General features: G+C 44.3%; 2 protein-coding genes across 4 annotated transcripts in view; both read right to left on the bottom strand.

Annotated features, from left to right (window-relative positions):
- Positions 1 to 1,425: 1,425 nt before the first annotated feature.
- On the bottom strand, positions 1,426 to 24,099 carry Tmprss12 (transmembrane serine protease 12). The gene is made up of 6 exons (XM_045152228.1): positions 23,955 to 24,099; positions 15,587 to 16,120; positions 15,165 to 15,360; positions 12,005 to 12,273; positions 4,966 to 5,108; positions 1,426 to 1,902 (listed from the first exon to the last, which is right to left on the bottom strand). Exons 1-6 carry the CDS (start codon positions 24,097 to 24,099, stop codon positions 1,651 to 1,653), a joined length of 1,539 nt encoding a protein of 512 aa, XP_045008163.1. The 3' UTR covers positions 1,426 to 1,650.
- Atf1 (activating transcription factor 1) overlaps positions 22,871 to 27,535 on the bottom strand; it is a 51,193-nt gene continuing 46,528 nt past the window's right edge. For all 3 annotated transcript variants that reach the window (XM_045153311.1, XM_045153310.1, XM_045153312.1), the window contains one exon: positions 22,871 to 24,386. In XM_045153311.1, coding sequence (XP_045009246.1) covers positions 24,242 to 24,386 — 145 coding nt within the window. In that variant the 3' untranslated portion in view covers positions 22,871 to 24,241. The remainder of the gene's footprint in view (positions 24,387 to 27,535) is intronic.

Raw genomic sequence — 27,535 nt, 5'->3', positions numbered from 1 at the left:
AGCATTGATTTGGGTTACTTAAAATTGAATTGGAAGCCAGGTGGTGCACACGCCTTAATCCCAGCACTTAAGAGGCAGAGGTAGGAGGATCACTGTGAGTTCAAGGCCACCCTGAGACAACATAGTGAATTCCAGGTCAGCCTGGGCTACAGTTAGACACTACCTCAAAAACACACACACACACACACACACACACACACACACACACACACACACGAAAAACAAACAACAATTGAAGTTGGAGCTGAGGCTGTAGCTCAATGGTAGAGCACGTGTCTAGCATACATAAGGCTCTGAGTACAATTCCCAGCACTGCTAAAAGGACTGGGAGCCAAGAATGGTATCTAACGCTTATAATCCCAGTACTCTGTAGGCTGAAATAGAAGAATAGCCATGAGTTTGAGACCAAACTCTGCTAGAGTAAATTCCAAGTCAGCTTGGACTAGAGTGAAAGCCTGTCTCAAAAATAAAAAGATAGAGGTTGGAGGGATGGCTTAGCGGTTAAGGTGCTTGCCTGGAAAGTCAAAGAACCCAAGTTTGATTCCCCAGGACCCACGTAAACCAGATGCACAAGGTGGTGCATGCATCTGGAGTTCATTTGCAGCAGCTGGAGACCCTGGCATTCTCTTTCTCAAAAGAATTTAAACCAGACATGTGGTGGCACACGCCTTTAATCCCAGAATTTGGGAGGCAGAGGTAGGAGGATCGCTGAGAGTTTGGGGCCACCCTGAGACTACATAGTGAATTCCAGGTCAGCCTGGACTAAAGTGAGACCCTGCCTCAGAAAAAAAAAAAATAATAATAATAATTAAATAAACTTTAAAAAGATAAAATCAGGGCTGGAGAGATGGCTTAGCGGTTAAGCACTTGTCTGCGAAGCCTAAGCACCCTGGTATGAGGCTTGATTCCCCAGGACCCACGTTAGCCAGATGCACAAGGGGCGCACGCATCTGGAGTTCATTTGCAGTGCCTGGAGGCCCTGGCGTGCCCATTCTCTCTCTTTCTTCTGTTCCTTTCTCTGTCAAATCAATAAATAAATTAAATATTTTTTAAAGAAAACCCATATGCAAGTATGCACATTCCTTTTTTAAATTAATTTATTTATATATTTGAGAGCGACAGAGAGAGAAAGAGGCCAATAGATAGATAGAGAATGGGCATGCCAGGGCCTCTAGCCACTTCAAAGGACCTCCAGACGTGTGTGCCCCTTGTGCATCTGGCTAACATGAGTCCTGGGGAATCAAGCCTCGTACCAGGATCCTTTGGCTTTGCAGTCAAATGCCTTAACCACTAAGCCATCTCTCCAGCCCCAAAATGAGTTCTGAGTAACCCAATCAAAGGACAAATTTATTTTAAGTTATAAAATCTTTATTAGCATTTATATATATCAAATACATATTTGAGTATTTTATATAACTGCTATACAAGTTCAAATTCAGAATTATGATTATAAAGTAAAACAATCCAGTTCTATCAAGGAGGCATGTGATGATTTAGTGCCACATTTGCAATTGTATATGTCACAATCTGTTGCAAAACAACATGTTCACCTGAGAACTCCAAGGTGAGAGATTAAAAGAATGATCTTCACCACGTAGGACGTAGAGGGGACAGAATGACAAAGGAAGACACTGCAGTCTTCAGAGCTTCTTATGTGGTTGCTGGTAAGATGATGGAACCGAAAGCCATGAGGGTCTGCCCCAGTAAAATATCTACATTGAACATGCCCTTAGTGCTTCCCTGCGACAAGTGACCCATCAGCCACTTTTGGTAGAATGCTGGCCCACTGTAGATACCAGGAAAATATCTTCGCCCACAGCCATATCCGTAACTGGTAATCCCCATTACAAAAAATCTCTTATGGTCCGGTAGGTAGCACATTAAAGGTCCTCCACTATCACCCTATTAAAAGAGTCCCAAAGTAGTCCTCATTATTCTTTCGGTAACAGTAAACCTGGGATAGATTAATTATATCAAACACATACTTATATAAAGATTCATTTTCCATATGTCTCCAAGTGATAGCACAGATTTTATTTTGGACAGAAGTCACTTGCTGCACTTTCATAACAGAATGCAGAACAGGGAAGGACTATAGTGAGCGAGTATTTTGGGAGAGGGGCTCCAGGCACTCAGGATATAATATGCAACCTGGGCACATTACTATAATAATTTGGAGATCAGTAGAGTTTGAGTTGAATGCTGCAATTAAACAGGAGGTTGGCGGTCTGCCGAGGTGTTTGTTTACACATGTGCCACTTTGTGCATCTTACTTTACATGGGTACTGGAGAAGCAAACCTGAGCTATCAGGGTTTGCAAGCAAGAGTCTTCTTTAACTGCTGAGCCATCTCTACAGCCTTGAATATTTCTTAAAAAAAAAATAGTTTTGGGAAGCCGGGCGTGGTGGCACATGCCTTTAATCCCAGCACTCAGAAGACAGAGATAGGAGGATCATCATGAGTTTGAGGTCACCCTGAGAATACATAGTGAATTCCAGGTCAGCCTGAACTAGAGTGAGACCCTACCTCAAAAAAACAAAAAAAAAAAAAAGCTGGGCGTGGTAGCGCACACCTTTAATCCCAGCACTTGGGAGGCAGAGGTAGGAGGATCGCCATGAGTTCAAGGCCACCCTGAGACTACAGAGTTAATTCCAGGTCAGCCTGGACCAGAGTGAGACCCTACCTCGAAAAACCAAAAAAAAAAACAAAAAAAAAACAAAAAAAAACCAAAAAACAAAAAACAAAACAAAACAAAAGTTTTAGGGTTGGAGAGATGGCTTAGCGGTTAAGACGTATGCCTGCAAAACCAACAGATTGACTCTCCAGGACCCACGTAAGCCAGATGCACAAGGGACGCATGCATCTGGAGTTCATTTGCAGTGGCTGGAGGCTCTGGTGCACTCATTCTCTCCCCCTCCACCCCCGCTGCCTCCTTTCAAATATATTTTATTTATTTATTTAAGAAAGGGAAAGAGGCAGAGGCCACCCTGAGACTACATAGTGAATTCCAAGTCAGCCTGGACTAGAGCAAGACTTTACCTTGAAATCAGCACCCCCCCCCAAATAGGGCTGGAGGGATGGCTTAGCGGTTGAGGCATTTGCCTGCAAAGCCAAAGGACACAGATTCGATTCCCCAGGACCCACATTAGCCAGATGCACAAGGGGGCACCTGTGTCTGGAGTTTGTTTGCCGTGGTTGGAGACCCTGGCACACCCATTCTCTCTTTCTTCCCTTCTTTTTCTGTCAAATAAATAAATATATTTTTAAAGAAAACCCATTTGCAAATATGCACATTCTTTTTTTCAAACTAATTAATTAATTTGAGAGCAACAGATAGAGAGAGAAAGAGGCCGATAGATAGAGAATGGGCACGCCAGGGCCTCTAGCCACTTCAAATGACCTCCAGACGCGTGTGCCCCTTGTGCATCTGGCTAACGTGGGTCCTGGAGAATCAAGCTCCGAACTGGGGCTTGACAGGCAAGTGCTTAACCGCTAAGCCATCTCTCCAGCCCATAAAATATTTTTAAAATAACAATAAAATCAAAAATTATATATATATAATTTATAATATATATAATTATAATTATATAATATATAATTATATATAATACATATAATTATATAATATATATAATTTATATAACCCAGTGTGGTGGCACATGCCCGAGTTCAAGGCTGTCCTGAGACTATATAGCGAATTCAAATCCAGGCCAGCCTGGGCTACAGCGAGACCCTACCTCTAAAAAAAAAAAAGAAAAAAGAAAAAGAAAGAAAAAGAAGGTGGCTGTGGTGACTCATACTTGTAATCTCAGCACTGAAGAGACTGAGGTAGGATTGCTGTGAGTTCAAGGCCAGCCTGGGCTACAGAATAAAACCAAGTCCCTGTCTCAACAAAATAAAAATAGAGCTTGGGCTACAGTGAGACCCAACCTCAAAATAAATAAATAAATAAATACATAAGTACATAAGTAAATAAATAGAAATAGGGGGCTGTAGAGATGACTTAGCAGTTAAGGCACTTGCCTGCAAAGCCTAAGGACCCATGTTTTTTGGGTTTTTTTTTGGTTTTTCGAGATAGGGTGTCACTCTAGCTCAGGCTGACCTGGGATTCACTCAGGGTGGCCTTGAACTCATGGCGATCCTCCTACCTCTGCCCCCTGAGTGATGGGATTAAAGGCGTGCGCCACCATGCCTGGCTTAGGACCCATGTTTGACTCTCCAGATCTCAGGTAAGCCAGACACACAAAGGTGAGGCAAGCACAAGGTTGCACATGCCCACTAGGTGGCACAAGCATCTGAAATTCAAATGCATTGGCTGAGGCCCTGGAGATCCAATTCTCCCACCCTCTCTCAAAAAAAAAAAAAAAAAAAATCTGGAGAGCTGCCTCAGCAGATAAAGGTGCTGGCAATGACTGCTGGTCTGAGCTCACTTTCTCAGTACCCACGTAAAGCCAGATGCACAAACTGTGTCTGGAGTTCATTTGCAGTGGCACGAGGTACTGGCCTGCTCATTCTCATTCTCTCTCTCTGTCTCTCTATTTACAAATAAATAAAACTAGATGGGTGTGGTGACGCACACCTTTAATCTCAGCACTTGGAAGGCAGAGGTAGGTGGATCACCATGACTTCGAGGCCACCCTGAGACTACATAGTGAATTCCAGGTCAGCCTGAGCTAGCGTGAGACCCTACCTCAAAAATAAATAAATAAATAAATAAATACCTAAATAAATAAAACTGTTATGAAATAGAAGATGAAAATGCAAGGCAACTTTTGCCTAAGCCTGACTCCAATATGGATAAAATCCATAGAATCAGAACCAAGGTTTAGATTATGGAAGCAACTAAAAAAGAAAACAATTTGGAATGTACTTAAAATTAACACCACCACCAGAAAGTGAAGCCCTGTTCAAATTCCCTCTGGCTTTAGCAAACACCTTGAAGGACAGGACTTGGGTGTGACTTACCCTGCAAGTGTCGAAGGCTCCGTCCTCATCACCTGCACAAAATGAAGTGTTGGGGATATATCCCCCATAACCCTTTTCAGAGTTACAAATTTCCTGAGAAATGAAGTGTACTTTTGCTTCCTGTAAGATGGTTGTACCATTACCTGTTAAAAAGAACAACAAAACAAACAAATTAAACCCTTTTAAATTCTGGGCATAGCTGGGCGTGGTGGCGCATGCCTTTAATCCCAGCACTCGGGAGGCAGAGGTAGGAGGATCGCCGAGAGTTCGAGGCCACCCTGAGAATACATAGTGAATTCCAGGTCAGCCTGAGCTAGAGTGAGACCCTACCTCAGAAACCAAAAAAAAAAAAAAAAAAAAAATTCTGGGCATGATGGCGCACGCCTTTAATCCCAGCACTAAGGAGGCAGAGGTAGGAGGATTGCAGAGTTCGAGGCCATCCTGAGACTACATAGTGAATTGCAGGTCAGCCTAAGCTAAAGTGAGACCCTACCTCAGAAACAAACAAACAAACAAAATATGTTGGGGGCTGGATAGATGGCTCAGCAGTTTAGCCTAATGACCTGGTTTTGATTCTCCACTACCCACGTAAAGCTAGATGTACAAAATGGCATATGCATCTGGAATTCATTTGCTGTGGCTAGAGGCCCTTGTGCACCCATTCTTTCTTTATCTCTCTTCTTGCTATATGTGTGTGTGTGTGTGTGTGTGTGTGTTTTGCTTTGCTTTTTGAGGTAGGGTCTCACTCTAGCTTAAGCTGACCTATAATTCTCTACGTAGTCTCGGGATGGCCTTGAACTCACAGCGATCCTCCTACTGAGTGCTGGGATTAAAGGAGTGTGCCGCCATGTCCAGCTTTTATAAATAAAATATTTTAAAATGTTTTCCAGTGATTTGAAATGGTGGTGTTCAGGCTGCATGTGTTCATTCAGGCTTGTAATCCCAGCCAGCCCTTTAGGGCAGGAGTGTTACCAACAGTTCTAGGTCAGCATGAGCCACAGCCTTGGGCTACATGTGACTCTCTGTGTGGAGGAGTGAATGAGAGGGGGAGAGAGAGAGACTTCAGGAACTAGGAAGAAAGCTCAGTGGATAAAGTACTTTCCCTATAAGCATGAGTACCTGAGTTCAAATCTCTAGAGCCCCCATAAAGCCAGGTGCTATAACCCAAATATTGTGAGTGGCAAGTGCCTTAACCGCCATCCCTCCAGCCCTACCCATGATTTTTAGATTTTTTAAAATTTTTGTTTATTTTTATTTATTTGTTTGAGAGAAACAGACAGAAAGAGGCAGAGAGAGAAAAAAAGAGAGAGAGAATGGGCATTTCAGGGCCTCCAACCACTGCAATGATACTATGATGAGAATTCATATGGGAATTTTTCATAGATGTGCTTTTCTGTGATGGGTACCTAGGGGTGAAATATTAGGATATACAGTAGCTTTGCTTAACATGGTAGGCACATCAGACTTTTCAAAAGCCAGCTAAAGCTATACGTAGCACACACCTAGAATTCTAGCACTTGAGAGGCCGATGCAGGATGATCATTGTGAATTTGAGGCTAATCTGATATACATAGTAAGTTTCATGCCGGCCAGGGTGGAATAGCAAAAATCTTGTCTCAGAAAAAAGTGGGGGCTGGAGAAATGGTTCAGTGGTTAAAGGCAGTTGCTTGCAAAGCCTGAAAGCCTAGGTTCGACTCCTCACTGCCCATGTAAAGCCAGGTGCACAAAGTGGCATATGCACCTGGAGTTTGTTTACAGTGGCACAAGGCCCTGGCATGCCCATTCTCTCTCGTTCTCTGCTTGCAAGTAAATAAATAAAAATAATTTTTTTAAAAGAAAGAAAGAAAAGGAAGAGGAATGCCTAAACATTTTTGTGATCTTACATCCTCAACCCCAGCACTGGAGAAGGATTCCAGTTTCTCCAGGTCTTTGCCAATACTTGGTATTATCAGTCTTTTGGGTTATGACCATTATAGTATATATATATATTTTTTTTTTGATATCAATATTAATATATTTTATTTTTGTTTATTTTTGGTTTTTTCGAGGTAGGGTCTCACTCTAGCCCAGGCTGACCTGGAGTTCACTATGTAGTCTCAGGGTGGCCTAGAACTCACGGTGGTTCCCCTACCTCTTCATCCCAAGTGCTGGGATTAAAGGCATGCGCCACCACGCCTGGTTTAATATCTTTAAAAAAAACATATTTATTTGCAAGTAGAGACAGTAGGCAGAGAGAGAGAGAGAGAGAGAGAGAGAAGAGGAGAGAGAATGGGCATGTCAAGGCCTCCAGACACAGTTAATGAATTTCAGATACCTGTGCCATTCTATGCATCGGGCTTTATGTGAATACCAAGGATCAAACCAGGGTCGCTATGTTTTGCAGGCAGGTGCTTTGACCACTGAGCAACTCTCCAGCCCTAAAATTAGTATCTTTCATCACTTAGCCATGTGTGCCTACTTTAGTAAAATATATTTTCAGATTGTCAGCCAATTAAAAAATTGTTGTCTTGGGCTGGAGAGATGGTTTAGCAGTTAAGATACTGCCTGTAAGGCCAAAGAATCTTGGTTCAATTCCCCAGGCCCCACATAAGCCAGATGCACAAGGTGATGCATGCATCTGGAGTTCTTTTGCAGTGGTTGGAGGCCCTGGAGCACCCATTTTCTCTCTCTCTCTCTGCCTCTTTCTCTCACAAGTAAAAATAAAATAAAAATAAAAATTGCTATCGCTCCGGGTGTTGTGGTGCATGTCTTTAATCCCAGCATTTGGGAGGCAGATGTAGGAGGATCGCAGTGAGTCTGAAGCCACCTTGAGACTCCATAGTGAATTCCAGGTCAGCCTGTGCTAGATGAGACCCTACTTTGGAAAACCTGAAACACGTAAAGGTTTTCAAAAGTAGCTTTTGCTATTGCCAAAGGCAGGAGCTGTGTTTTTTATTCCTTCACCATTTACTGCTGCTACATTATGAAGGAACTTCATGGCAGTCAACCTGCCTCCTACTTAATAGAGCATTAAATGAAAAAGAAACTACCTGGGCATGGTGGCTCAAAACTTTAATTCCCCTCCAGTGAGCTGTTGGCCAAGGAGGTCCCTGATGCCCCAAAAACATTATAGGCCATTGCTGAGGCCCTTAGTTTCCCACCAGGAATAGATGGTAAAACCCTATTGCTGAAGATTCCACATACTTGGGCTGCAAGGCCACTGAGAAATCCTGCTGGAAGTGAGCTGATAACCTCCTCCATATAGACCAGCTGACAGAAAGCTGGAAGAAGCCATTCTACATGCAGTTCAATGGGAGAAAGAGATACTACCAGTGAGGATACTCAACAGTGGACACTGCAAGCCTTATGATTGGCCAGCCAGGCCAAATGAGCCAATGTGTGCAATAGTGGCAGGTCTGTCATGGTGGAAACCAACTGCCCTCCAACTGGACTGGTGGCCTGCTCCAAGGGAGGGAACACATCCCTGATACTGAAAATGTAAAACAGGGGTAGTCATGAGCCCTAGGGATATAACATCTGCTGATGTCTGGAAAAATGTATATACTACGCTTATCAAACTTCCCAGTAAGCACTTCTCTTAATATTCATACCCTTATATTAACGCTACTCTCACTTTGGGTATAGAATCTTCTCTTTTCATATGGCAGTGACCTTGGGATGACTCAGAAGGTATCATAGTGCTGGAAAGAAGTGACTGGAATACTGAGTAACATCTCGATCACACCTTCCAAGACTCAGGGTTTATGGTGTAAGGGGTTGCGGAAAGAATGTAAGAGCCAAAGGAAGGGTAGGACTCCTTACAACGTGCTCTCTCCAGACACAAAATGGCCTGGATATCCATGACCTCATAGTGCCTGACACTACCTACATAAGACCATCATAAGAGGAGGAAAAGACCATGGCATCAAAATAAAAGAGAGACTGATTAAGATGGGGAAGGAATATGATGGAGAATGGAATTTCAAAGGGGAAAGTGGGGGGGGTATTACCATGGGATATATATATATATATGTATTTTGGTTTTTTTTTTTTTTTTTTTTTTTTTTTTTAAATTTTTATTTATTTATTTATTTATTTGAGAGTGACAGACACAGAGAGAAAGACAGATAGAGGGAGAGAGAGAGAATGGGCGCGCCAGGGCTTCCAGCCTCTGCAAACGAACTCCAGACGCGTGCGCCCCCTTGTGCATCTGGCTAACGTGGGACCTGGGGAAACGAGCCTCGAACCAGGGTCCTTAGGCTTCACAGGCAAGCGCTTAACCGCTAAGCCATCTCTCCAGCCCTGTATTTTGGTTTTTTGAGGTAGGGTCTCACTGTGGTCCAGGCTGACCTGGAATTAACTCTGTCATCTCAGGGTGGCCTTGAACTCATGGCAATCCTCCTACCTCTGCCTCCCGAGTGCTGGGATTAAAGGCGTGCGCCACCACGCCCGGCCCCCATGGGATATTTTTTATAATCATGGAAAATGTTAATAAAAGTTGAGAAAAAAAAAAAACAAAACTTTAATCCCAGTACTCAAAAATACTGAGGTAGGGAATCACTCAGTTCCAGGACAGCCTGGGCTAGAGTGAGACCCTGCCTCAAAAAAAGAAAAAGGGGGCTGGAGAGATGGCTTAGCGGTTAAGCGCTTGCCTGTGAAGCCTAAGGACCCTGGTTCGAGGCTCGGTTCCCCAGGTCCCACGTTAGCCAGATGCACAAGGGGGTGCACGCGTCTGGAGTTCGTTTGCAGAGGCTGGAAGCCCTGGAGCGCCAATTCTCTCTCTCCCTCTATCTGTCTTTCTCTCTGTGTCTGTCGCTCTCAAATAAATAAATAAATAAAATTTAAAGAAATATTTAAAAAAAAAGAAAGAAAAAGGAAAGCCGGGCATGGTGGCGCACGCCTTTAATCCCAGCACTCGGGAGGCAGAGGTAGGAGGATCGCCGTGAGTTCGAGGCCACCCTGAGACTTAATAGTGAATTCCAGGTCAGCCTGGGCTAGAGTGAGACCCTACCTCAAAAAAAAAAAAAAAAAAAGGAAAAAGGAAAAAGAAGAGCTAGATTAGAGTCCAAAATTTATTATTTAAAGTAGGTGTTTCTATCATGTTTGCTTTTGAAAATGCCTAAAGCTCAAGTATCTTGTATATAACTAGAGTCTCTGTATGTTTCTGCTTATGCAGAGAAGTTTCTCTCTCTCTCCCCCAAGATAGAAAATATTTTTTTTCAAGGTAGCACCTTGCTCTAGACCAGTCTGACCTAGAATTCATAATAAATTATTCTTTCTGGTGGTTTATAAAGATCTGATTTCAGTCTTGTGGTAAAGAGGTAACATAGACAGAGAAAGAGATATGGAATATTGGACTAGGAATGTCATGTTCTTGTAGCGGAGAGCTCATGCCTGGCATATGCAAAGCCCTGGATTTGGTCCAAAGCACACAAGACAGATGGATACATAGACAAGGATATTTATATATAAAAAGATAGGCTGGCTGCGCATGGTGGCGCATGCCTTTAATCCCAGCACTCTGGAGGCAGAAGTAGGAGGATCGCCATGAGTTTGAGGCCACCCTGAGACTACATAGTGAATTCCAGGTTAGCCTGAGCTAGAGTGAGACCCTACCTCGAAAAACCAAAAATAAATATAAAAGATAGACTGGGAATGGTGGTGCACACCTTTAATCCCAGCACTTGGAAGGCAGAGGTAGGAGGATTGCTGAGTTCAAGGCCAGCCTGGAAGTATGTAGTGAATTCCAGGTCAGCCTGGGCTAGAGTGAGACCCTACCTTGACCCGACTCCCCAAAAAAGGCTCTCCTCTACCAATAATTGAGAAGATATGTAATAGTTAAATTCATACTGGGGAGATGGAGACATGGCTCAGTGGTTAAGGCACTTGCCTGCAAAGCCTAACAACCTGGGTTCAAATCCCCAGTACATATGTAAAACCAGATACACAAAGTGGCATGTGCATCTGAAGTTCATTTGCAGTCACCGGAGGCCCTAGAGCACCCATTCTGTCTCTCCTCTTTCTGCAAATGAATATTTTATATATATATATGTATAATTCAGGGCTTAGGTGTGGTGGTACACACCTTTAATCCCAGCACTCTGGAGGCAGAAGTAGGAGGATCACCATGAGTTCGAGGCCACCCTGAGACTACATAGTGAATTCCAGGTCAGTCTGGGCTAGAGTGACACCCTACCTTGAAAAAACAAAAAACAAAAATTCAGGGTTCAGCTGGGCATGGTGGTGTATACCTTTAATCCCAGCACTAGGGAGGCAGAGGCAGAAGGATAGCGGTGAGGTTGAGTCCACCCTGAGATTACAAAGCCAATTTCAGGTCAGCCTGGGCCAGAGTGAGACCCTACCTCAAAAAACAAACAACAACAAAAAACTCAGCCAGGCTGAGTGGTGGTGCACATCTTTAATCCTAGCACTCAGGAGGCGGGAGGAGGATGGGTCACTGTGAGTTCAAGGCCATCCTGAAACTACATAAATTCCAGGTCAGCCTGGGCCAGAGTGAAACTCTACCTCAAAAACCAAAAGAAAAAAAAAAAAATTCATACTGGGTCTAGGGAGGTGGCTCAGTGAATAAAGGCATTTGTTTGCAAAGCCTGCCAGCCCAGTGTTCAATTCCCCAGTACCCTTGTAAGGCAGATACACAAGATGGTGCATGCATCTGGAGTTAGTTTGCAGTGACTAGAGGCCTTGGCATATGCATCTGGATGCCAGATAATTCACCATGTGTTTATTTGTTTCTCTCAATTAAAAAAAAAAAAAAACAGTTAAACTTAAAAAATTCAGACCGGGGCTGGAGAGATGGCTTAGCGGTTAAGCGCTTGCCTGTAAAGCCTAAGGACCCTGGTTCAAGGCTCGGTTCCCCAGGTCCCACATTAGCCAGATGCACAAGGGGGCGCACGCGTCTGAAGTTCGTTTGCATAGGCTGGAAGCCCTGGCGCGCCCATTCTCTCTCTCTCTCCCTCTATCTGTCTTTCTCTCTGTGTCTGTTGCTCTCAAATAAATAAATTTAAAAAAAAATTAAAAAAAAAATTCAGACTGCAATTACCTCCTTCTTTGGTTCTTCCCCAGCCACTAATAAAACATGTTGTATTTCGGTCCAGTTTTTCAAAAACACCAAAAGGTAAGCAAATAGGCTGAATATGGTCATTATACTTCACGCCTTTTTTTAGATGAAAAAGTGCAATATCATTTGTGAATGTATCCAAAATGAAATTTGGATGGATGAAGATTGCTGTAATCTTTATCTTCTTACTATATGGATGGTTGATACGTATATTATTGGTTCCAATCACTGCTCTCCACCTTAAAGGATCTCTAAAAGAGAGCAAATGTTATAATGTTAAAAAGGTATCCTTAATCTCCATTAGTTTTTGTTTTAATTAGTTTAATAACAAAAAGTTTTAATTTTACTTTCATGTGACTAGTGTACATAATAAAAGCCCATAAACAGGGTGTGGTGGTGCACGCCTTTAATCCCAGCACTCGGGAGGCAGAGGTAGGAGGATTGGCTGAGAGTTTGAGGCCACCCTGAGACTACATAGTTAATTCCAGGTCATCCTGGGCCACAGTGAGACCCTACCTCGAAAAACAAACAAACAAAAATCCAAAAATTCATAATGTAAGAGAGGAGATAGAAGCAGGACAGAAAAGATTCAAGTACATAAGAATTCAAATAGCCAGGCATGGGTGGTGCATGCCTTTAATCTCAGCACTCGGGAGGCTGAGATAGGAATTGCCATGAGTTTAAGGTCATCCTGAAACTACATTGTAAATTTCAGGTCAGCCTGGGCTAGAGTAAGACCCTACCTCAAAAAAAAAAAAAAAAAAAAAAGGAATTCAAATGGGGGTGGGAGTGGTACATATCTTTAATTTCAGCACTGGGGAAGCAGAGGATCACTGTGAGCTTGAGGCCACTCTGAGACTATCTAATGAATTCAAAGTCAAACCTGGGCTAGAGTGAGACCCTACCTCAGAAACAAACAAATAAAAAAGTAGCTTAGCATTTCTTATCAATGACCAAAAGGATGAATTACTTAGCATGAAGTTTTGGGACGCCTAGCTATTGAAGAGAATTAAAATGAGATCCCTGGACCTGGCCATGAAGTCCTTCCCTGTGCTCTATCCCTTGCTCCACATAGACTGGGTGTGGTGGTTCTGAAGGTAGAGACAGGAGAACCAAGAATTCAAGGTCATCTTCTGCTTCCTCATGAGTTCAATGTCAGTCTTGGCTACATGCGATCTTACACTAAGGAAAAAAATAGTAATCAAAGCACCTAGGAGATGGAGGCAGGAGGATCAGAAGGTCAAGCTGGGTGAGATGACGCATACCTGAGATCCCAGCACTTACTAGGCAGAGGCAAGAAGATCACATAAGTTTGAGGCCACTCTGGTCTACACATAGAAAGTTCCAGGCCATGGGCTGGAGAGACAGCTTAGCAGCTAAGCTGCTTGCCTGTGAAGCCTATGGCCTCATATTGGATTCTCCAGGTCCCACCTAAGCCAGATGCACAATGTGACGCAAGTGCGCACAAGTTTGCAAATGCACACAAGGTGGCGCAAGCTTCTAGAGTTCAATTTCAGCCACTGGAGGCCCCAGCATGCCAATTCTCTCTTATTAAAAAAAAAAAAAAAAAAAAAAAGGCCAGTCTTGGGTTTGCCTCAAGGAAGTTCCAGGCCAGCCAGGGCCTGTGTAAAAAAAAAAAAAAAAAAAAGGCAGAATGTCATAAAAATAGTGAATTATATGGCACATAAAATATGCCTTTCTCTCTATACACACACATATGTGTGTATGTGTAATAGGTGTAGTGTGTGTTTATATGTGTATGGTATATGCATATCAATGACAACTCCTTCCTTTTTTTTTTAAAAAAAAGATGATTTTAATTAATTTATTTATTTATTGCTTTGGTTTTTCGAGGTAGTGTCTCACTCTAGCCCAGGCTGACCTGGAATTCACTACATAGTCTCAGGGTGGCCTCGAACTCATGGTGATCCTCCTACCTCTGCCAAGTGCTGGGATTAAAGGCGTGTGCCACCATGCCTGGTTTAAAAGATTTATTTTTATTTGTTAGAGACAGAGAAGGGGGGTAAGGAGAGAGAGAGAGAGAGAGAGAAAATGGGTGCAGGAGGGCCTCTAGCCACTGCAAAGGAACTCCAGACACTTGCGCCACCATGTGCATCTGGTTCATGTAAGACATGGAGAATCAAACCGGGGTTGTTAGGCTTTGCAGGCATGCACCTAAACCACTAAACCATCTCTTCAATCCTCTTTCTTTGCTTCTTTCTTTGTTTCTTTCTTTCCTTCTTCTTCTTTTTGTTTGTTTGTTTTTTTGTTTTTTCCAAGGCAGGGTCTCACTGTAGCCCAGGCTGACCTGGAATTCACTATGTAGTCTTAGGGTGGCCTCGAACTCATGGCGATCCTCCTACCTCTGCCTCCTGAGTGCTGGGATTAAAGGCGTGCGACCACCTGGTTCAGCTTCAAATTTAAAAGGGTCCATTTCAACAAATGAATTGTTTGGGCTGGAGAATTGGCTTAGAGGTTAAGATGCTTGCCTGAGAAACCTAAGGACTCAGGACCCATGGAAGGCAGATGCACAAAGTGGCACACGGTGTCTGGAGTTCATTTGCAGTGGCTGGAGGCACTGGGGTGCCCATTCTCTCTCTCTGTCCAAAGAAGAAGAAAGAAGAAAGAAGAAAGAAGAAAGAAGAAAGAAGGGGAAGGGGAAGGAGAAGAGAAGGAGGAGAGGGAGAGGGAGAGGGAGAGGAAGAGGGAGAGGGAGAGGAAGAGGAAGAGGAAGCAGCAGCAGCAGCAGCAGCAGCAGCAGCAGCAGCAGCTGGGCATGGTGGCACACACCTTTAATCCTAGCACTTGGGAGGCAGAGGTAGGAGGATCACCATGAGTTCGAGGCCACCCTGAGACCACCTAGTGAATTCCAGGTCAGCCTGAGCTAGAGTGAGACCCTACCTAGAAAAACAAAAGAAACAAATAAAAGTGTATTGCAAATATATATATGCATATATACATACATAATATATATACATATGTATAAATGCACACACACACACACACACACACACACACGTGTGTGTAATTATAGCTACTTTCAGAGATAGGCTTAATTGAAAATAACTGTGGTAATATAGCCCTTTACCGCTTCAAACTATGCTCTAAAAGTGAAAGATAGGAATTTGTTCTGAATACTCACTTAGCATCTTTAGTGCAGTGGGCAGCTGTGAGGACCCACCTCTCTTTCACTAGAGTTCCACCACATATATGAACAAGAAGATCGCCATCCTGAATTTGCAGGCTAACTATCCAAGGCCAAGAGCCAGCCTGGGCATCCGTGCCTCCTATAATTCGAGACCCTTCCAACACATCCCTGAGTGGCGCTATTCCACAATCTAAAAATAAAAACAATGAATTATTTGGACTGAACATCTATAGTATGTGCCACTTCTTAATCTGAACACATTAATGTCACTCTGTAAAATTCCTTTAACCCCAGCCCTGGGGGGGGGGGGAGGGAGAGGTGGGAGGCTCGCTGTGAGTTCAAAGCCAGCCTGAGACTCCACAGTGAATTCCAGATCCGCCTGGGCTTAGGAGTGTGAGACCCTCTCCTCGGAAAACCGAAATCCACGAAATCGCGTCCTGTGACTGGTGGGGACGATTCCGGCCACCGGCCGGGCTGAACTAACGCTTCTCCCCGGCGCGAAGCACTAACTTGCACCCCGGCGTGGGGGCGCAGCGCGGGCTCCCGGCACGGCCCCGCCGCCGCCGCCGCCGGGCCCGGGGGACGGGGAAGGGCCCTGGGGTCGGCCCGCCCGCCAGCGGGGTGCGGCCTACCGCCCTGCGCCGCCCGCCAGCTCTCGGCCGCGGCCTCCGGCTGCCGCCCGGGCCGCCCCGGCGCCGCCGCCGCCCGCCCCCGGGCGCCCAGCAGGCCGCTGCCCGCCAGCACCAGCGCCAGGCCCAGCGCGGCGCCCGGGCCGCACCGCCGCATGTCGGCGCCGCCGCACGCAAGATGGCGGCGGCGCTGCGGGGCCCCCCGGAACCTGCGCCCCGAGCGAGCCCCGGGCCTCCGTGCAGATGGACCTGCCTTTCCCCGGGAACCGCTTTCCCCACCAAGGCCCGAGGAGGCTGACGCCTCGGCGCAGCTGTCAAGATCTGCAGCACGGGAGGGCGGAGAGATGGCTCCGCGGTTAAGGCGCCTGCCTGCAAAGCTCAAGGACCTAGGTTCGATTCCCCACAACCCACGTAGAGCCAAGCTGGCACGGTGGCAATTGCGTCTGGAGTCCCTTTGCAGTGGCTAGAGGTCCTGGCACACCCAGTCTCCCTCTCAAATGAATAATTAACAACAAAAAGAATTACATAGTGGCCCACATCTTTGGCTTTGTTGGCAAACGCCTTAGTCTCTATGACATCCCTCCAGCCCCTGGCCCACAGCTTTAATCCCAGCACTTGGGAGGCACAGGCAGGAAGATCACTAGTCAATCTCCAACTACAGACTGAATTCCAGGTCAGCCTGGGCTAGCGTGAGTTTTTTGAAAGAAACAAGTCTCATGTAGCCGAGGCTGACCTCCAACTCCCTACATAGCCTTGAACTCCTGGAATTACAGCATATATCACCACTTACACTTTATGCAGTGCCAGGGCCTCATGCATGCTGAGCAAGCACTCTCCCAACTAAGCTATATCCTCTGTTTCTTAAACGATAGTTGTGTAACTGGATGCCGGCCAGGCCTGGTGGTGCACCCTTGTAATCTCAGCTCTTGGGAGGCAGAGGTAGGAGGATTGCGATTGCTGTAAATTGGAGACCACCCTGACACTACATAGTAAATTCTTCCAAGTCGGCTTGAGCTAGAGTGAGACCCTACCTCAAAAAAAAAAAACCAAAACAAAACAAAAAAAAAAAAAAACAAATAAATGCTCATTGACCAAAAACAAATTCAAAATCAAAATATAATGAATCTGTAGCCAGGCTTGGTGGCACACGCCTTTAATTCCAGCACTTGAGAGGCAGAGGTAGGTGAATCACTGTGAGTTTGAGGCTACCCTAAGACTACAAAGTAAATTCTAGGTCAGCCTGGGATAGAGATCCTGCCTCAAAAAAGAAAATAAAAAAAGAAAGAAAGAAAGAAAAAGAAAAAGAAAAAAGAATCTAATGTGCTTGTGCCTCTGGCTGGCATACTGTGGCGGTTTGATTCAGGTGTCCCCCGTAAACCTAGGTGTTCTGAATGCTAGGGTCCCAGCTGACAGAGATTTGTGAATTAACACTTCCAGGAGGCAGTGTATTGTTGGGGGCAGGCTTATAAGTATTATAGCCAGTTTCCCCTTGTCAGTCTTTGGCACACTGTTGGCCAGGGGGTGATGTCCACCCTCTGCTCATGCCATCGTTTTCCCCTGCCATCGTGGAGCGTCCCCTTGAGTCTGTAAGCCAAAATAGGGCTCTTTTTTCCTCAGCTGCTCTTGGTTGGGTGATTTCTATCAGCAATGCAAACCTGACTGCAACACATACCTTGATCCTGAATGCAGTTTGGTGGAACAACGGAACATTACAAAATTGCTAGGAAAAAAGCTCCGGGCTGCCTCATCAGCCCACAGCCAAACCCCTCCTTCAAGAACCGCACTGCTCACTTTTGGAATTTCTCCCCACTTCTTTGTGTGAATCGTCGCTGCTAACCACCAGGTATCTGCGTCTGGACCTTGCTCGCGTGCTTCTGTTTTTACTGAAAGTATAAATTGGAAGGACACACAGTGTTTGGGTCATGGAGACTTTCAAGAGCTATCTTGACTCTGGACTGCTCATGAATAAATGTCCTCTTTGCCACCCAATTTGGGGTTGGGTTGATTTCTGGAGGGGCATTTCCACAGCAAACAGCAAGGGCACTCTGCCCTGGAGGAGTCATCACGTCATGCCACGACTGACAGTGAACGCAGCTTGAAACACCTTGGGTGAGATTGGAGATGATTGTTATCTCTCTCTCTCTCTCTCTCTTTTTCTTTTTTTTGCAAGGGGGGGAAGGATTGAGGTAGGGTCTCACTGTAGCACAAGTTGGAATTCACTGTGTAGTTTCAGGCTGGCCTCTAACTCATAGCAATTCTCTTGCCTCTGCCTCAATTCTCCTACCTCTGCCTCCTAAGTACTGAGATTAAAGACATGTGCCACCATGCCTGGCTTAAAAAAAAATAATTTATTTATTTGAGAGAGTGAGAGAGAAAAAGGCAGAGAGAGGGAGAGAATGGGTGCACCAGCGCCTCCAGCCACTGCAAACAAAACAAACTCCAGATGCATGTGCCACCTTGTGCATCTGGCTTACATGGGTCCTGGGGGAATCAAACCAAGGTCCATTAACTTTGCAGGAAAACACAGTAACCACTAAGCCATCCCTCCAGCCCAGCACCCCCTCTTCTTCTTCTTCTTTTTTTTTTTCTCTTTTTTGAGGTAGGGTCTTGCTCTAGCTCAGGCTACCTGGAATTCACTGTGTATTCTCAGGGTGGCCTCGAACTCATGGGGATCTTCTGCGATTATAGGTGTGTGATGGCATGCCTGCCTGTGAACACCCTTTGATGTTTATTTTTTCCTCAAATAAGCTACGTTGTTGGGGGCTTCAACATATGAGCCCTTTAATTGACAACTTTAAGACCCATCCCTGGTTCTTAGCTACTTTGAGCAATTTATTTGTTTATTTATTTTGAGGTAGAGTCTACCTCTAGCCTAGGCTGACCTACAGTTCACTATGTAGTCTCAGGGAGGCCTTGAACTCAAGGAAATCCTCCTACCTCTGCCTCCGATTGCTGGAATTAAAGGCTTGTGTCACAATGCCTGGCTTGTATTTATTGGAGAGAGAAAAGGCGTGCCAGGGTCTCTAGTCACTGTAAATGAACTCCCAAGGCATTCACCACCATGGGCATGTGGCTTATGTGGGACCTGGGGGATTGGACCTGGGTCCTTAGGCTTCATAGGCAAGTGCCTTAACTGCTAAGCCATCTCTCCAGTATTTAAAAATTTTTTAATTTATTTTTATTATATATTTTTATTGACAACTTCCATAATTGTAAACAATATCCCATGGGAATTCCCTCTCTCCCCCAACTTTCCCCTTTGGAACTCCACTCTCCATCATATCCCCTCCCCCTCTCAATCAGTCTCTTTTATTTTGATGTCATCATCTTTTCTTCCTATTATGATGGTCTTGTGTAGATAGTGTCAGACACTGCAAGGTCATGGAGATCCAGGCCATTTTGTGTCTGGAGGAGCATGTTGTAAAGAGTCCAACCCTACCTTTGGATCTTACATGCTTTCTGTCACCTCTTCCGCAATGGATCCTGAGCCATGGAAGGTGTGATAGAGATGTTTCAGTGCTGAGCACTCCTGCCACTTCTTCTTAGCACCATGATGCCTTCTGAGTCATCCCAAGGTCACTGCCATCTGCAAAGAGAAGTTTCTCTAACCAATAGTGAGAGTAGCATTAACATATGGGTATGGACATTAAGAGAATTGCTTAGTGGGCAGTTTGGTGAGCAGAGTTTATATTTTTAGCCAGATAGCAGCAGATGTTACACCACTAGGGGTCATGACTACCCCTGTTGTAGGTTTTCGGTAGTAGGAATGTATTTCCTCCCATGGAGCGGGCCTCCAATCAAATTAGAGGGTGGTTGATTTCCCCCATAACAGATGTGCCACTATTGCACCTGTTGGCTCATTTGGCCTGGCTGGCCAATTATAAGGCTTGCGGTGTCCACTGTTGGGCAAGTTCACTGGTGATTTCTCTCCTATTGAGCTACATGCAGCATGGCTTTTTCCAGCTTTCTGTCAGCTGGTCTACATGGAGATTTTCTGCTCAGTTCCAGCAGGATTGCTCAGTGACCTTGCAGCCCAAGTTTGTGGAGTCTTCAGCAACATGGTCTTACCATCTATTCCTGGTGGGAAACCAAGGGCCTGTAATGTTTTGGGGCACCAGGGACCTCCCTGGCCAACAACTCACTGGAAGGTATCCCATCCCTGGCACTGAAAATTTTCTAGCAACAGTCTATGGCTCCTGTTGTTTCCAATTTTCCAAAAAAGTAGGATTCCATATGATTTATTTATATCCTCTTAGATTTTGATTAGCCCTCCCTCCACATTTCCTTTACTCAATCTCTTCCCCTGACCTCACATAGGACTTTTCACCCCCATTAATCTGTTTTACTTACATATATACAATACCATCCTATTAAGTCCCCCTTCCCTCCCTTTCTTTTCTTTTTGAGGTTGGATTTCACTCTAGCTCAGGCTGACCTGGGATTCACTATGTAGTCTCAGGGTGGCCTTGAACTCACAGTAATCCTTCTACTTCTGCCTCCCGAGTGCTGGGATTAAAGGCATGTGCCACCACACTCAACTACCTTCCTGCCTTTCTATCTCCTTTCTAGCTTGCTGGGCTCTGCTACTGAGTTTTCTTCCTAGTCATTCTGACGTCCAATCATTTGTGGCTAGGATTCACATATGAGAGAGAACATGCAGCATTTGCCTTTCTGGGACTGGGTGACCTCACATAATTCTTTTAAAAAATGGCTTAGCGGTTAAGTGCTTGCCTGTGAAGCCTAAGGACCCCAGTTCAAGGCTCGAATCCCCAGGACCCACGTTAGCCAGATGCACAAGGGGGCCACACGTCTGGAGTTCATTTGCAGTGGCTGGAAGCCCTGGCACACCCATTCTCTATCTCTCTCTGTCACATTCAAACAAATAAATAAAAATGAACAAAAAAATTAAAAAAAATTTTCTTTATTTGAGAGCAGAGAGTATGAGTGTACCAGAGCCTCCTCCTACTGCAAGCATATTCATTACATGTGCCATCTTGTGCACCTGGCTTTACCTGGTATGGTAGTTTGATTCAGGTGTCCCCGATAAACTTATATGATCTGAGTGGTTAGGTCCCCAGTGGTGGTAATTTGGGCATTGAAATTTTCTGGAGGTGGTGTATTGTTGGGGGCAGACTTAAGGGTGTTATAGCCTGCTTCCCTTGCCAGTGTTTGGCACATTCTGCTGTTGCTGTTGTCCAACTGATGTTGGCCATGAGGTGATATCCACCCTCTGCTCATCCACTGATGGTACTGTAAGTACTAATCCTTTTCCTAATTGATATTAATATGGACCTTCTAAAATTCTTAATAAAGTGGCAAATTCATCTGCAGTTCGTTTGCAGTGGCTAGTGGCCCTGGAATGCCCATTCTTCCTCTTTCTTTCTCTCTTAAAAAAAAAAAAAAAAAAGAAAAAAAGTAGGAGGGCTGGAGAGAAAGCTCAGTGGTTATGGTGCTTGCCTTCAAAGCCTAATCCCAGGTTTATTTCAGCAGTACTCATGTAAAGCCAGATGCACAAAGTGGCACATTCATTTGGAGTTCGTTTTGCAGTGGTTAGAGGCCCTGACACATCCATTCTCTCCCTCCTCGCCAATTAGATTAACAACAACAACAAAAATTTTCCAAAGTAGGGTTTCATGCTAGCCCAGGCTGACCTGGAATTCACTATGTAGTTTCAGGGTGGCCTTGAACTCACAGTGATCCTGTAGGACCCCCAAAATGGGGACCCCACACTCTGCCCGCATATGGCGACACCTCAAATCACTCACAAGAAGTGGTCTTGATGCAAACTGCAAGAGGATTTTTATTTCAAGCGCGCTGGGGCCCACGCAGGGTAGAGGACTGCAGAGCCCCGAATGCAGGAACGGGACAGTTTTTATAGGATTTCTACCAAAGCCTGTGCATTAGACCAATCATTTCTTTTTTTTCTTTTTCTTTTTCTTTTTTTTTTTTTGGTTTTTCAAGGTAGGGTCTCACTCTGGCCCAGGCTGACCTGGAATTTACTATGTAGTCTCAGGGTGGCCTCGAACTCTCGGTGATCCTCCTACCTCTGCCTCCCGAGTGCTGGGATTAAAGGCGTGCGCCACCATGCCCGGCAGACCAATCATTTCTTAACATCAGGAGCCCGCGCGGTGTGAGCCAGTCAGTTTATGCCACTCCATAGTTTCTAAGCCAATTAGTTTAAATTACTCAAGCCCCCCGTGGACCAATCAGTTTCCTATGACCTCGGTGGTCAGCATTTGCACGGGTCCTTGGGTGGGGGTGGCCAAGTGTGGTCTAAGGCAGGCTGCTACGGCTTACGGTGTGGGCTACTAAGGCTTACGGTGCAGGCTATTTACAGAAACCAAATAAGCGGTTTACTCCATTACTCATTTCCCATCCTTGAGGGCTATCTCACGCCCTTTTTACCTAGTTTTATATTAGGAGCGGGCTCTGATATAATGAGAAGAGGGATTCTTTACTTACTTCCAACAGAGAGTAGAGCCTGGAATTTGGGGTATGCAGGGACCTGCTTAAGCTCCTTTTGGAGCGTGATAGTATTTCTGGGCTTCTGGATTCTTGGGCCTTTCAATCCTCCTACCTCTGTCTCCCAAGTGCTGGGATTGAAGGTGTGTACCACCATGTCCAGATTAAAAAAAAAAAAAAAAAAATTAAGGGCTGGAGAAGATTGCTTAGTGGTTAAGGTATTTGCTGCAAAGCCACAGGACCCTAGTTCAATTCCCCAGAACCCATGTACGCCAGATGAACAAGGGAGCACATGCACCTGGAGTTCGTTTGCAGTTGCTGGCATGACCATTCTCTCCCCCTCTCTCTGTTTCTCTCAAATAAATAAATAAAAATAAACAAACAAAAAATAAAATAGAAATTCAGCTAGGCATGATGGCACACACCTTTAATCCCAGCACTTGGGAGGCAGAGGTAGGTCACCATGCATTCAAGGCTGCCCTGAGACTACTTAGTGGATTCTAGGTCAGCTTGGGCGGGATTGAGACCCTACTTTGAAAAACCAAAAAGGGGGAATAAAGAAAAACAAACAAACAAACACCCCCCCCAAACACTAGAAATACACTGCAGTTAGTATGGAAAGATGTCAAGCATTATATTTTGCATTCAGCAAACAATTTTATCAAATATTCTTTAATTTCACAGACGACAATATGAAACAAGCACAATGGTTTTGCAGTACAGTTTCAAGGTGTATACAAATTAGAATACAGAGTTTAACACTTGTGTAACTGACATTTTGAACCTTAGATTTCCATATAAAACTTACAATTTCAAATATTAGCCAATCTGATAACTTTCTCATAATATAAAAAGGATGAGATGCAGATTTTCACTAAACAAACTACATAAAATATTTAAAATAATCATTAAAACTCAACATTAGAATTTATAAAGATTAGCTATAAAAATATATTGGCAAGTCACTCTTCTTATAAAGGTACCATTCGCTACATTACAAAATAGTCTCTAACGTAAAACTCCCTCAACTAACTGCTCTATCTCAGAACCTGACAGCCCTTACATGAAGTTGATTGTAAAATTCTCTTGGAAAGCTTTGGTATGCATTTTCAGGTTTATAAAAAGTATTTTCAGAGCTTTTGTAAACACTTCATTCTATTAAAGCACAAAAGTAATGGGTATCCAACAGCATTTAGGATACAGAATCAAAAAATCAAATCAGTATGTATTTGTAAAAATCACCTTTACCAGAGTAGGCAAAAAAAAAAAAAATTTTTTTTTTAAAGTATCAAACTTTAAAACAGTTCTTTTTTCCATTTTTCTGATAAAAAAAAACAAATGCTACAAAATCATCCCACTTCATTCATGTACCTTGCAAGCCTTTTAGGAAAAGACCTTAGAAACAGTTAACCCATTCTTAAAAATCCTCTCCAGTTCAACAAACTTACTTTTAAAAACTCATCTAAAAAACTTCACAATACGACAGGTATACACAATCAGACCACATAATTTATATATTTAGTAATGTTCAAGTTTTCTTTTACATTTGTAATTTAGAATTTATTGGTAGAAATAAAATACACATATAACCACATACAACTGAAAAAGGCCAATCCCAAGAAACAGTAGGAAATGCGTACATACAGGGTAAATTGATTTACAAATTCAATTTACTAAATTTCACCTTGTATACCATTTTTGGATTGACGTAGAAAACTTGAACTGCTGAAGTTCACTTCTGGCTTCTTGAGGATGTTTCTTGTTCGCAAAGCCCCCAGTTGTGCCGGCAGCTTCTTAAGGCCATCTGCCACTTCATCCTGTGACCAGGTCTCTTGCATAAAGACATTTATTTACCTTTGCATTGCAAAAGCCTAAATAAAAATTAGCTTCACTTTTATAAAACTTTATAAAACTCCACTAAAAAGAAATCCATCTAATTTTTGGGTCAGTCCACAAAAATACTTTCTTTTTTAAAAAAAATCAAACACTTTTATGAGAATAAAGATCCTTCAAAGTTTTTAACTCTTCTATGAGAGTTTTATTTTGATTTTCCAGGACTGCCACTCGATTTTCCAGGCATTTGACGTACTCTTTCTTCTTTCTCCGACATTCTCGAGCAGCTTCTCTAGGTAAGTATTATAAACAACATTAGAAAGTCGTTCAGAGTCCTGGAAGGCAGCAATGCTTCCCACCACACCACCACCGCTGCACCAGGGCCTCCTATAGTCTTGCTATGTAACCCACGCTGGCCCTGAACTTGTGATTCGCTTGCCTTTCCCTCCTGAGTGATGGGATTGTGTGTCACTATTCCTGGCCTACTCCCCTCTTAATTTTTTATTTTTTATACTTTTTTGGTTTTTTGAGGTAGGGTCTCACTCTAGCCCAGGCTGACCTGGAATTCACTATGGAGTCTCAGGGTGGCCTCGAACTCATAGCGATCCTCTTACTTCGGCCTCCCGAGTGCTGGGATTAAAGGCGTGCGCCACTATGCCCAGTCTACTCCCCTCTTAAAACTAAAGGGCTGGAGAGATGGCTTAGCAGGTACAGCATTTGCCTGCAAAGCCAAAAGACCTTGGTTCAATTCCCTAGTACTCATGTAAGCCAGACGCACAAGGTGACACATGTATCTGGAGTTTGTTTGCCCTGATGTGCCCATTCCCTCTCTCTCTCCTTGCCTATTTCCCCCACTAGACCCCCTCTTAAAAAAAAAGAAGGAAGGAAGCCAGGCATGGTGGTGCACACCTTTAATCCCAGCACTCAGGAGGCAGAGGTAGGAGGATCCCCAGGAGTTTGAGGCCACCCTGAGATTACATAGTGAATTCCAGGTTAGCCTGAGCTATAGTGAAACCCTACCTCAAAACAATATCAAAAGAACAGCAACAAAAACTAAGGTATCATCTGCATTTAGTGAAATCTTTTTTAAAGAAGTTATTATTACTATTTTTTTCTTTTCAAGGTAGGGTTTCACTCTAGCCCAGGCTGACCTGCAATTCACTATGTCGTCTCAGGGGGGCCTCAAACTCATGGCAATCCTACCTCTGCCTCCGGAGTGCTGGGATTAAAGGAATATGCCACCATGCCTGGCTAGTTTTTGCTTATTTTTATTTATTTAAGAGAGCGAAAGAGAGAGAGGGAGAGAGAAAGAGAATATGGATGGGTAAGCTAGGGCTTCCTGCCAGTGCAAATGAAACCCACACAGGCACGTGCCATTTTGTACATGGATACTAGGGAACTGAACTCTAGCTATCAGGCTTTGAGGGAGAGGGAGAGGAGAGAGACAAACAGGGTGCACCAGGGCCTCCAGCCGCTGCATATAAACTCCAGATGCATGTGCAGTGTATCTGGCTTTACATGGGTATTGAGGAATTGAATCCACATCCTTTGGCTTTGCAGGCAAGTGCCTTAAACCCTGAACCATCTCTCCAGCCCAACCTAAAACTGTTTTTTTTTTTTTTTTTGAGGTAGGGTCTCACTCTGGTCCAGGCTGACCTGGAATTAACTATGTATTGCCTTGAACTCATGGCAATCCTCCTACCTCTGCCTCCTGAGTGCTGGGATTAAAGGTGTGCACCACCATGCCTGGCTTTTTGTTTTGTCTTTTGAGGTAGGGTTTCACTCTAGCTCAGGCTGCCACGGGGTTCACTATGTAGTCTCAGGGTGGCCTTGAACTCAAAGTAATACTCCTACATCTGCTTCCCTAGTGCTGGCATTAAAGGTGTGCACCACCATACCTGGCTAACTCTTTCTTTTTTTTTTAAAATTTATTTATTATAGCAAGAGAAAGAGAGGGTGAGAATGGGCATGCCAGGGCTTCCAATCACTGCAAAGAACTCCAGACGCCTGTGCCACCTTGTGCATCTGGCTTACATGGGTCCTGGGGACTCAAACCTGGGTCCTTTGGCTTTGCAGGCAGGCGCCTTAACCGCTAAGCCATCCCTCCAGTAGCTAACTCAATCTTCCTGCCTCCATCTCTCTGTGATCACAGGCATGTGTGGTAGTCTGAATAGATGGCTCCCAATATATTCAGTGTTTTATTAGTTTGTATCTGCAGCCAACCTGGCTGAAAGCAGTGTCACTGGGCGGATCTTAAGGTGTGGTGGTGGTTTGAGATTTCAATCTAAAGATATGCAAAGTGTGCCTAGCAGGAGTTCCTGAAGTGTGCTGTGCTGTGTGGCTTTTGACTTTTTGGTTTGTGCTTCTCTCTCCCTCTCTCTGCTTGGACCTGTGAAGGCAGGCCAGCTTCTTCTGCCATTGTGGAACTTTCCCTGGATCTGTAAGCTTCAATAAATACCCCTTCCTCTGTAACTATGTCTGGTCTGGAAGCTCATCTCAGCAAACCTACAGCTGTCTGCTAGAGGTTGGTACTGAGTGGGCTGAGATGAACCTGGCCATGTGGATGTTGGTCTTCTGGGACTTCTGTTTTTGGAGGAATGGGCATGGAATTGGTGACTGCAACTAAAGATGCCTTCTGGAGTGGTGAGCCAAGTTTTATGGACTATTCTGATGAGAGTTTGAGAATGCCAACTTCAGATAGTATTGAACTTTGAGGCTTGGCTTACAAATTTTCTAAGGGGAAGGAAAGACTGCAGAGCACTTTGTTGGAACTGGGCTACTGACATAAGGGCTGGATGTGTCCTGCTGCCCAAGCCTAGAAAGTTTGATCAAGGTTAAATTTGTAATGGACTGATGTGCTTGACTAAAGATAACTGGACTGAGAGATTAAAAGTTTTTAAACTGGAATACCTCAAGCAAGTTAAAATTACAGGTACTGAGACTAGTTTTAAAATTACTGAACCTGCTATTGTCACACATACTGGTAATCTTAAGGAAGATGGCCCAACTGCTTTACATTAAAACAATGTTAAGGATGCCTGAGGAAAGACTATCATAGAAATGCAAACCCTTTTGCAAAGAGTTGACTGGAAAAGGAACCTGCTTTTCAAGGTTATGATTTATTTTGTTCCTAAACTAAGACTATGGCTGTGTCCTACATACCTGGTATTAGTTTCAGAAGGATGAAAAATGCGAGGAATGGTTGAAAATTACACGAGGTTCCAGAGGCTGCTGCTGCTGAGATGTGGTATGAGGCAGGGCCTGATGCCCTGATAGGCTGAAAGGGCCTTTAGAAGATGGACCGTGGTTTGCATAAGGACCTAAAAACATTTTGGATAGACCAGGACTATACAAGGGCTACCAGGGAGTACACTGTTGGCCAAGGGTGGAAGTGTATCCTGGCTCTCAGAGCTGGAGGGACAGAATTGAAACATCTAGAGA

This window comes from Jaculus jaculus, chromosome 6, assembly GCF_020740685.1.
Source record: "Jaculus jaculus isolate mJacJac1 chromosome 6, mJacJac1.mat.Y.cur, whole genome shotgun sequence".
Lineage (NCBI taxonomy): Eukaryota > Metazoa > Chordata > Mammalia > Rodentia > Dipodidae > Jaculus > Jaculus jaculus.
The sequence above is the reverse complement of the archived record's forward strand: the minus strand, read 5'-3'. Positions and strand labels throughout refer to the sequence as shown.

Bases quoted from the DNA above. Each gene is read 5' to 3' on its own strand.
- Tmprss12 (XM_045152228.1), bottom strand. From the start codon at position 24,099: ATGCAAGAGACCTGGTCACAGGATGAAGTGGCAGATGGCCTTAAGAAG. The intron at 5,109-12,004 runs GTAATTGCAGTC...TCTTTTTAACAG, and splicing joins GGGAAGAACCAAAGAAGGAG to GTAATGGTACAACCATCTTA. The intron at 1,903-4,965 runs GTAAGTCACACC...CTCTTTTAATAG, and splicing joins GAGCCTTCGACACTTGCAGG to GGTGATAGTGGAGGACCTTT.